Raw genomic sequence first — 11,682 nt, forward strand, 5'->3', positions numbered from 1 at the left:
TGGAAACCTTCTCCTGCTAGTTAAATCGCAATATTGAAATATTCTTTGAGTTGTTGCTGAGTCGAAAATAGCTGACATTTAAGCTGTAATACGCTGTAGAAGACAGAAGAAGTTTCAACATCGAATTTAGAAAGTATCATGTGTATTTACAGTGTTTTCATGTACTTTGAGAATTATAAAGTTTAGCTATACTGAAGTGAGTTACGCTAGCGTGTCGAACTGTGCACCGCGCTGTAGAAAAATAATTTTCCCTTTTCGCTGGTTCATGCCCTGACATTAATTTGGAAGTTATCGCGACCCATAGATGGCGCAACGAGTCCATCTACGTACCATTTTCAAGTTTAAAAAAAAACAAGGAAAAGGATGCGCGCCGAGCCACACACCAACAAAAACGAGCATTTGGATTTATTTTCGCCCTACGTGCAAAGTCGAAAGGCTTATGCAATCGCCACAACTCCTCAATTGACCGATTATGCGGCTTTCTGTTGTACCCAGAGGGCCTCGGGAAGATGTTTCTAAATAGAGGGCAGCGAATAAGTCATTGTGCTTCGCTTCGCGCGGATATCCGGGCTGCAGATCGTCTAGTGATTATAATGAGCTATAATACTTATAAAAATTTATTAGTTATCATAATTAAATATTGCTCCAAAGTTGAACTAATGCCGTTTTGCTCAAATTCCTCATTGCGACGTCACGTGACCCCTATCGCAGTGCCACCTACACTCCCGCGCATTCTTTATCTTCAATTTTCCGTTGTCTTCTCACGAAAACCGGTTTTTATTCATGATTATTCTGGCTCATATCACGGCCCATCACGCATCTATTCAGGTAATATTTTATCTATTGTTGGGAGCGGTATTCACACAATATTCTAGTCAGTGTAGTTCATTGTCGCATGGTAATAATTGTGTGTAATAATCTTCAACTTGTGAATTAAAAAAATTATACCATAAAATGGCGGCGTGACTAATTGCCGAAATCAACCTCCTATGACTCCGATAGCCATGATGGGGCAAGATGAAGATGCTTATTAAAATAGTAACCATCACCACGGGGCCTACACTGCTGTACTTTTCCTGTAAAAATTGTTGGATTGCAAATTTGTGCAGATTCTGTGAATTGGTTGGGCTCAAAGTATAGTGCAAGTCAAAAGTAGTGCAGACTATACCTTACCCTAGCCACAAGTTCCCTTCTCGCTTAACACTACGTTAACAGTTAACAGTTAACGTGTAACAGTCGGAGAGCCTGGGCGGGCTAACCTTACCCATGCTCCAATATACAAAACTATGTATTACTACACCAAAGGCACTAATTCGACTCTTACTACCTACCTAGGCCAGGTATAGGCCTACTTAGGCCAAGGAGGGTTTTGAAGTGGTGTTTTTTTTCGGGATCATTCATATTCGTATAGGCCTATTGATTAAAATACCATTAAAATAAGCTTTCAGTTATGTAGTATATCTACCTATATCTTATATTGCTAAAAGCTTTTAATTATTAACATATCTATGCTATTTTATGCATTAATAGGATATAATATTGTGTTTATACGGTACATGAGCAGATATTTTTGTGTTGTATAAATTTCAAAATGCTTTAAATTTTCACTGTTATTTTTTGTTATAGACCTCTGTTGTGCGACATACTTCACTACATACTGCTTGAGACCTACTGATTGACATACTGATTGAGACCTACACTACACCTACTGCTTGAGATACTGATCTGCTGAACATGGACAATGTTGTCCGTATGGTGTACCGGGTACATGTAAACCAATCACACTTCATATTTTAATACTGACTGAAAGTAATTTAATTTTTAGCCCACTTGATGGGCTATTGCATTCTAAAGTCGTCTGGCGTCCGTCCGTCCGTAGACAGATTAGTTTTCAGGGGAAGTTTTCATAACCGTATAAGCTAGAATTCCCAAATTTGGTATGAGCATGTATCCCCATGGGTCTGTCGAATCCAAGATGGCCGCCTGGCGGTCATTTTGAATGCCAAAATCGCACTTTTTGACTTCAGTACCGGGAAGTTTTTTTTAACCGTAGCAGTTATGAGGCTGATATTTTGCATGAAGATGTACCACTATGTTACCTGAAAAAAATTATGAAGGACCGATTTTGTCAGAATAAAAATCTCTCTTGTTCATAATTTAGTTACATAATGAATTGCAATATTATAGTGCGTCACGAGGTCTATCACTGTGAAAAGTTTCATGATGATCCAATCCAAGATGGCCACCAGGTGGCCATTTACGTTCAAATGAGAACTAGTCAACAAAAAAACGAAAAATCATCATATCATCTTTCCTATTAATAATTCACTTACATAATGAATTGCAAACTTGTAGCTTGTGATGAGATCTACTAGGGTGCGAAATTTCAGGACGATTGATTTCTTCGTTTCGCCACCAGGGGGCCTCGAATTGCCGAAAGTTTGCAAAAAAATCTGAAAATTCTAGACATTCTCCATCATATCATCTTTCCTATTAATAATTCACTTACATAATGAATTGGAAACTTGTAGCCTGTGATGAGATCTACTAGGGTGCGAAATTTTAGGCAGTTTCAATTTCAAAAATCAATACCCAATGGCAAGTGGGCCAGGGACCCATGGACCCCTAGTTTGTTTAATCAGTCCCCCAGATGGCTGATTGGTGGCCATTTTGTATGCCGAAATCTAACTCGTTCAAGTATTAATAAAGTTGTTGTTTTCTATTTAGACGATCCCATCAAAATGGTCCGTTGAACATGTTGTTGAATGGCTCGGGAAGAATAAACTAGATGGAGCTAAGGACTATTTCATCAGTAAGTGACTATTTGTGCCATATCGCATAATACTAGGAAAATGGAGGTGTTTAGATGCCAAAGATGCCCAGTGCAAAAGTTTTCATTATCGAAAATTATCGAACATTTGGGATTGTTGCACCAGCATGAACCAGACTTTGGAGTGACTTGCTATATAACTGGATGTGGCCGACATTTCAACAAATTCACCTCATACAGAAGTCATATGTATAGAAAACATGACTTTCGAAGGTTTCCTGTTCGAGAAGGAAATGAGGAAGACATGGAAGTTGAAGGAGTTAATAATGAGGACGATATGGATGACAATGACAGAGATGAACTAGAATTCAATGCTGGAGACGTAGGACATGAAGAATATGTAGATGTTGTAGATGTCGATGCACTACTTGGTGATCTGAAGAAACATTTCTGTTTGTTTCTCTTGAACTTGCAAGAAAAACATGCTCTACCTAAAGTTGTGCAAACTACTGTTGTTGAGGAAATTAAATTTCTTCTTGAAATGTTCTCTCAACATTATACCACATCGATACGTCAAAAGTTGAGAGAACGGAACATAAATATTGAGGAGGATGATGATATGCAGGAACTTCTCAGTAATGACAACGTGTTCCTGGAAGCTTTTCAGTCATTTACTACAGACTACCAGGTACTGAAGTATTGTAGTGAAAACCTTGGATTGATTGATGCAGTGGAATACGTGCTACCAGGTAATGAGAGACACACGATGCAATACGTCCCCTTACTCAGTCTGCTGCAAAGAATCTTGGGCAACAGTGATGTGTGGGAAAATGTCAACCGGCAGCGTCCACCTAGTGACGGAGTACTTTATGATTACCAAGACGGTGATATATTCAAAAAACACGAGTTGTTTGCAAAATCCTGTAACAGTTTACTCATAAATTTGTATACAGATGAATTCGAAATAGTGAATCCGCTTGGGTCGAAGAAGACAATACATAAAATGAGTGCATTTTACTTCACGCTTGGCAACCTGGAACCAAAGTATCGCTCTCAGTTGAAATTTATTCATTTGCTGCTGATGGTGAAATACAAATATGTGACAGAGCATTCATATGCTGAAATTCTGAAGCCATTGATACGCGACCTTAAGCTGTTGGAAGACCAGGGTCTCACATTTAATGTTGATGAACAGATGCAACAGCATGTCTACGGATCACTGGCTACTGTGTCATCGGACAACTTATCTGCACATTGTATTGCTGGATTTTCTGGGTCGTTTTCTAGTGGGTGTGTGTGTCGGTTTTGCATGATAGCCCATGGGAGTTTATCGGAAAGTGCCACAGAGGCGACATTGCGCATTCGAACTGAGGAAACACAAACTTATCATCTGGCAGCAGTATTGGAAAATCGTGCAAATTCAACAATTTATGGTGTGAATGGGCCGTGTCCATTCGCGGAATTGCGGTACTTTAAAGTGACTGATGGATTTCCTCCAGACATAATGCACGACATTCTTGAAGGAGTTGTTCCACTTGTTATAAAACTGGTCATATGCAAAATGGTGTCGGATAATGTATTCACATTGAACCAATTGAATGCAGAAATCACCAGTTTTCAGTTTGGACAGAATGACAAGTCAAACATACCATCGGCTATACCAGGAACAATTCTTCGCGATGGGAAACTTCCGGGAAAGGCTTCAGAGAAGTGGTGCCTTGTTAGACTGTTGCCATTGATTAAGAAAGATTTCATTCCTGAAAATAGTGCACACTGGAACCATATTCTACTGCTATGCGAAATAATGGAGATTATCTTTGCTCCAGCAGTTGAGAGAGATTCCTTGCCATACTTGGAGTTTTTGATCAAAGGTTTCTTGACAGAATTCAACAGTCTATATCCCGATAGATTTACACCGAAGGTTCATTATCTTGTGCACTATCCACGCCTAATACAGCAATTTGGACCTTTGCGGGAGTTATGGTGCATGCGATTTGAAGCAAAACACCAATATTTCAAGAGGATTGCTGGGAATATGTACAATTTCAAGAATCCAGCACTTACCCTTGCTTCTCATCACCAGTTGTACCAGTGCTGGCAGCTGAATACATCTGATTACTTGGGAAAGACAATCAAACCTATTGGTGCAGTGAGTGATCTTACAATTGCGAGGTTACCAATGGGATTGCAGCAGGAGATTGGGTTAGAACTACAGAACATCACCAAGGTTAACAATATCATCGCTAATCACATGCAATACCATGTGCGAGACTTCATTGTTGTGCGCATCCAAGATACTGGCATACCGGTGTTCATGAAAGTTGTATATATTCTGAAAATCGAAGAAAAGTGGCATTTATGCAGTAGACTGTTCCGAGCAATAGCATACACAGAAGGAGAGCACGGATATAGGATAAAAAACACGGATATATGGTTGAAACTGTTGCCACAAGATCACCACGACACCAACATCCTTGATGCATATGTGGACAATGATGGAGATTATATTGTCATGCTGAAACATAGACCATTATACATGTACGTCGTGTTCCTTAATTTGCCAAATACTACACAACAAGTATACCCATGTATGTAGGCCTACATGGTTTGTCGATTTTCTGATCTCCCAAAACATGTCTGGGTTAATATTGTGAAGATGAAAACATTTCCAGATTATATTCATTTCTAGAATTAACGTCAGGGTACACGATTGGCAGAGAAAATGGGCATTTTTTAACTTCTTTATCATCCAATTTTTTTTTAAATAGAAAAATTTACATGAATGACCATTTAGAGTAGTAAATATAGGTTTTTCTTGAGAGTCTGCCAATCGGGTACCCTCTGCCAATCGGGTACCCTGACGTTACATCTTTGTGCTTAGTCGAATAATACATCTTTTTACATTTATAATTTTAGATCATGAAATTGATGGAGAGACCTTGTTTGGATTGACGGAGACCATGGTGGGGAACATCTATCCAAGGCTCAAGGAACAAGTGGCATTCTTGAAGGCTGTTGCGTCACTCAAGGAGCAAGAGTGAGTTTTATTTGATGTTTATGCATGAATCTAAGATGAATCCAGATTATCCACTGTGCCAATTTCATTTGACTCTAATTTGATGATGGTGCCTGGTTTCATATTAGTCTGTACATTCTACTTATTAGGTCATGGAGCAATCCATAGACTTATAAGGTGGATAGTACGTCATGGAGCAATCCATAGACTTATAAGGTGGGGACACTATCATACACAGAAATCATACACCATAAACTATGATTTTCAGCAAACACGTTCCCAGTGCCAAAGTTACCCGTAAGCGACAGCTGAATAAGCGAAACCAGGAGAATAGGAAAAAGAGGGCACTGGAATTGGATTCTAAAGTGCATGAACTGCACCATACCGTCCAACAGAAAGACATTACAATAAACAAACTGAAAGCTGCTGCAATAGTACCCAAAATGAACAATTTCCGAAAACCCTTCAGTGCGAAGCATCAGACTGTTCGATCTGTTGTCTTCGGCAGAACAGAAAAATCTAGTCACGAATTAAGTCGTGTTGCTGCACAGAACAATGTCCTTCGATCCCTTGAGAATATGCCAGTGAAACTTGAGAGCCATGCCATTGAAAAAGATCCAAACACCAGTAGTATGTGGTCTGGGGTGTATGGGGTTGTATCTGTCGTTACCTTGAAATTGATTGGTGGAGGCTTTCCAGTGGCAGCTAAAGCAGCTAAACATGGTGACTTAATGCTCGAAGCAAAAGTTTTGCTTCACTTACAAGGGAGTAACAAATCTATTCCATTTCTTTATGGCATGATTGGCAACAGAACAATCATAATGGAATTGATTGACAAAACGGACTGCACACTGTATTCCTATGTGAAGAGAAATGCCTTCCCAAAAACCACATGGTTAAATATAAGTTTCTGTCTAGCTGATGCTCTTGTCTATATTCACATGAAGGGAGTTCTACATAACGACCTTCATGCGAAGAATATTCTCATCTGCCCCAATACGACACCAAAAATCATTGATTTTGGAAATGCCACCATGGTATCTAAACCGCGCATGTATTTCTTGTCACCTGCTGAGAAGGAAACATATAACAGCAACCACAAACAGATCGCATTTGAGTTGCGCAATGGTGATGGTGAAGCCCAGTCTGAAGTTACAGACATTTATTCACTTGGGCGTATTTATAAACTGTTAGTAAATGAAGTACAGATTAGTCAGTTGATCAGCATTTCCAACTCTTGTAGAAACCATGAACCCGCGAAACGGCCGTCTGCATGTTATGTTGCAGAATTGATTCATGGACTTTAGTTAAGAGTGAAATTATATTGCAAAATTGATTGAAAGTTTATTGCGTTAAAGTATTGTACATGTATATGTGACCTTGACCTACCTAAATAAAAATGATTTGATACACAAAATAAGCCCTATTAAGAAATCTTCGTCTATTCTACAATTAGCTAATCTCTAAACAACTGAGGAAAATGTGGTACGCCAGGGGAATTAATGTCCAATACCGTATGTATTCCTTGTAATAAGTTTCAATCCAATTCTCGCAATTCTAAACATTTTACACAGTACAGTACTTGTTTCTGGATCTCTGTTAAATTAGACATTTATTTCAGGTTAAAGACTGTGGCAACCATAGACGACGAACTGGTACCTGTGTACGAGTCCGACTCCACACACGTTCTGGAAGCCAGTCCTAGTCCTAGTCGAGGATCATCGCCAACCCTTCCACGCATACCAGCCTCACTGCAGAAACATCTTGAGGCCGAGGACCCTGATTTCATGAGCAACACAAAGAGCGCCAAACGCAGCAGACTGGTGACGATTTTAGCGGAACACCTAATGGATAAATATGAATTGTAAGTTTTAAAAATTCGAATCCATTTTTGCTGACCGGCATTGACATTACAAAATTCAAGTTATTTCTTTGTAACGTCTCCTTGAGGTCCATAATTGTGTAATGTATATGTCTCAGACTTTAATTTATTTTCATTCAGATTTCCAAAATCGAGTCATTACGATGGATTACTACAAGCTCTTGTAAAGAAATACCCCTTCCTCAATGGCAAGAATGGAGATAATCTGGTGAGTCAGTAAACATTAAAAATTTATAATGTGTTCATGGACATAATGAATTATATCCAGCCAATTTACTGTTGAAGTGGCAATAGTGATTTCAGGTTGGCTTAATTTGACGATTTTCCACATTTATCAGTAGCCTATTATTTAATATTTCAATATTTAAATCTGGCGCTAAGTTCCGTTTTGCGTAAGATAGCCGTATAAGCACCAATATCGTTTTTATTAACTAACTACTAGAAAGGGGTAAAATAATATATTAATCTGGTAAATACAAGTAACTTTCTTTTTTCAGAAATGTCTTAAGGAATGCCTCCGCAACAAGTGCAAGAAGGAGAGGAGGCCACTGACGACCGTACAAGAAGTTGTTGAAATGAAAAGAAAGTTTGGCTCGCCTGGCAGGGGACGACCATCCAAGAGAACACTGTCAGGAGATAGTGCAGCTCCTATAGAAGGAAAAACGAGGATGTGTCAGGTTAGTTTATTCAATCATTTGAAAAATGGTCTTTGTAGTTTGGAGTCTGTGGTAGAGATGCGAGATGAGCTCATTCATTCTTACAACCCATGTGAATGGAGTAGGAATACCCGGTACTGTATTGGTTTTCAAACAGTGACATTACTTCTTGGCCCTCACCCTTTATTTGGAATGTCTGTTCTATGTTTCTAGACAATTGAGACCGAGGCCGAGGATGAACGGTCAATATTGCTCCATCTCAAGGCATTAGCCTTAGAGACTGTGAAGCTACGCCCTAACATGGACATCGTCCGGGAGAAGATAAGGAGGACTTTTACTTACCGCAGCAATTATTACATGGATAAATCAATTACAACGGCAATGGTCATCGAGCGATTTCCCTGGCTGCGAAGACCAAAATTTGTAAGTATTTTATGTACATCCTACTCAGTATAAGATGTATAGGTGGTAATACTATGGGTGACCATCTATAGCCTGATGATGAGTTTGCTCTGTGTCCGATCCATGATACCCGATTGGCGGCCATTTTGTATGCCAAAATCATACTCGTTCAAACATCACACATATTTTCTCAGACTGTTCAAGTTACCGTATGAAACGTGGTAGTGATATTTGGTGACCAGGGGGTCAAGTTTCCACAGTTTCTTCCCCCTATCCAAGATGCGTATTCGGTGTCCCTTTTATGTCAAAATTGAACTCGTTCAACCATTAGACACATTTCTGCCATGTGATTTTGACGCAAACTCTTCCCATTCGTCAGGACATTTCGTCCCATTATTACCTAAATTTGCATCTTGATATGTAGTGCACTTCAAAAACGTCTGACCCGAAAAGTACATATGTAAGTGGATGATAATTTCTAAGACCGACTCTATAATATATTTAACAATGTGTATATAAATAAAGATTTTCGTTAGATATTTGATCACTAAATTGTATTTTCCATACATTTTAAACAGCTTCTGGTAGACATGGACATGCAATATAGAGTAAATTGTGAGCGGACGATCAGAAGCGGTCTTTTGCCACTCTGCGACAATGTAACCAAACGTTGTCCGAAGCCAGACAGTGAACGGCTCCGACAGCTGCTACAAGAAGAGACAGAGACAAGTGACGAATCCACTAAAAAAAGTACATGCATTACTAAAATGTTTAAAAAATTTAAATTAAAAACCCTGAAAAAATTTAATTTTAAAAACCCTGGACGTATGCGAAACCATCTCCAATCGTCATGTCTATGCATGATGACAACATCATGTGGAACTGTCATAATTTCCTAGAATCTTAGTACTGTTCTCATACTGTATATGGGAACATGCATATTTGTGTATACAACATTACGAGCTTTTGATAAGGGATCAAGACCCTCTCTCTGCACCACTGTGTGCAATAGACCACTTGTGACATGTACTACGCATAGTTGAGTTATGTGTCAGAATTTATTTATCTTTCAGAATCGTCATTGACTGCTGCCTTGCTAATGTTGCCAAACCTGCTACACGAAAGCCTCGCCAACTTTATTGCGATTGATCAGGTAAAATACATTATGTACATATATATACTAGTTACCATCCCGGTTCAGTGACGAGACTCATATCTCGTTTGTTTTTGGGCTGCCATGTCTGCTCGGAGTAATATAAGGTCAACTTTTATACTCTTGCAGTTTTGAATGCTTAGTATCATTTCTTCTGATTACACTGACAAGTGTTTCACTTCAGGTCATTGACATTGTTTTAATATACCCTTGTATATTTTCTTTTGAACGTCAATTTCAAACCTATTATTTTACTGGGTTTTGTAGTTTCCAATGTCTACATGTAGTAAATAAAAAGAATCTATTTCCAGGTTGTCGACACTAACAACCCAATCATCCAAGTGCATGTGAGGGAAATCCATTAGACCACAGCGCATCTCGTCTATCTTGATGGATTCCCTTATCGAAGATAACACACAATTGATATCGTCCAGGCAGTGTGCTGCCTTATGTCAGTGTTTTACCTGTTTGGTATTTCGTATCCTGCCAATATTCGGAAGACTTTAGTATTTGTGGAACACTTTCTTTTGGGACTGAACGAAGAAAAGGTTACGACAGTGATCCAGCGATTGTACCAATCATTACAAACAAAGTGAGTGTCCAGGATATCGTAACCCTTTCAATTTACGCTGACTGACAAATGAAAAAAGTATACAGGACATGAGTTGGAAAATCACAGTAAGACGTGATGTGAGGATGAAGAGATTAAACCCACAATAAAGTTAAGACTAGTAGAATATAAAATCGTTAAAATTGGAGCACGACGTTTCGATCTCTTACTAGAGATCATCATCCTCACCTGATGATGATCTCTAGTAAGAGATCGAAACGTCGTGCTCCAATTTTAACGGTTTTATATTCTACTAGTCTTAACTTTATTGTGGGTTTAATCTCTTTATACAGGACATATTTCTATAGATTCTTGGATTGAAATATTATTAGTCATATGACACTTGTTCAGTATCCAAGCAATTAAAATGAAATGTTATTAATGAAGTTTGTCATATTAATCAAATTTTAAATATTAGTTGCCTATATTATTGAGGATCATGTCACCACCAGTGCCATGTGACATCCATAGTTTTTGCTTGGCCCCGCGTGAGGATTCCTGGTTTCCACTAATAATGTAAAAATGTAATGTAATGTAATGTAAATGTATGTAATGTAATGTATGCTATAATTAACACAATTGTAGTGTTAAGCTCTAAGAATTTTATTGATCCGATTAAGCCTAGCCCTAGCGAAGCCTTGCAATGTAAAATATGTTTTTGACTTTTAAGACACTGCACACCTTATATTTGTTTAAATGTAGGCCTACATATAATTTAGCCTAATTGTGGAATAAATAAAACAGTTATACATTGTATTACGCTATGTCTAATATATTTAGGATTTCTATGTACCGGTACAGTGGGTCAACACCATTGCTAGGAATATTTCTGGGAACCTTTTGGCAAGGTTCTTCAAGGCACCTTTCTGTCCAATGAGGTTCTTCATGTAACCCTTCATAAGGTTCCCCAAAAAACCCTTATATAGCATCATGGGTTCTTCGAGGAACCCTATCTGGGGTTCTCTGTGGAACCCTATAAAAAGGGTTCTTTAATTGTGGAACCTTAAGGGGTGCTCCCACTGTGGCAAACCAAAGAACCCCTTAAGGTTCTACCAGGGAACCCTTTTTTCTAAGCGTGTACATGTTACCGCACTGAGTGACAATCTGCGATAACTTGTGGACAATGCAGTTTCGAGGCATTTGTTTAACTTAAAGGGACAGTAGCCTCTAGGATTTTACTGCATACAACTGTA

The 11,682-nt window shown here is 38.7% G+C and overlaps 1 protein-coding gene across 3 annotated transcripts; it reads left to right on the top strand.

Annotated features, from left to right (window-relative positions):
• Nucleotides 1-794: 794 nt before the first annotated feature.
• On the top strand, nucleotides 795-10,511 carry LOC106805586 (sterile alpha motif domain-containing protein 3-like). Of its 3 annotated transcripts, XM_014807240.1 has the most exons (10): nucleotides 1,623-1,746; nucleotides 2,728-2,812; nucleotides 5,687-5,807; nucleotides 7,408-7,650; nucleotides 7,789-7,876; nucleotides 8,166-8,345; nucleotides 8,538-8,747; nucleotides 9,305-9,476; nucleotides 9,800-9,879; nucleotides 10,191-10,511. In XM_014807240.1, exons 1-10 carry the CDS (start codon nucleotides 1,735-1,737, stop codon nucleotides 10,242-10,244), a joined length of 1,245 nt encoding a protein of 414 aa, XP_014662726.1. In that variant the 5' UTR covers nucleotides 1,623-1,734; the 3' UTR covers nucleotides 10,245-10,511. The 3 variants fall into 3 exon arrangements, with proteins under 3 accessions (XP_014662725.1, XP_014662726.1, XP_014662727.1); XM_014807239.1 differs by lacking the exon at nucleotides 10,191-10,511 and adding an exon at nucleotides 795-828 and having other exon boundaries at nucleotides 1,627-1,746; nucleotides 9,305-9,874; XM_014807241.1 differs by lacking the exons at nucleotides 1,623-1,746; nucleotides 2,728-2,812; nucleotides 10,191-10,511 and adding an exon at nucleotides 5,059-5,308 and having other exon boundaries at nucleotides 9,305-9,874.
• The last annotated feature ends 1,171 nt before the right edge of the window (nucleotides 10,512-11,682 follow it).

This window comes from Priapulus caudatus, unplaced genomic scaffold (assembly GCF_000485595.1).
Source record: "Priapulus caudatus unplaced genomic scaffold, Priapulus_caudatus-5.0.1 Scaffold119, whole genome shotgun sequence".
Classification (NCBI taxonomy): Eukaryota; Metazoa; Priapulida; class Priapulimorpha; order Priapulimorphida; family Priapulidae; genus Priapulus; species Priapulus caudatus.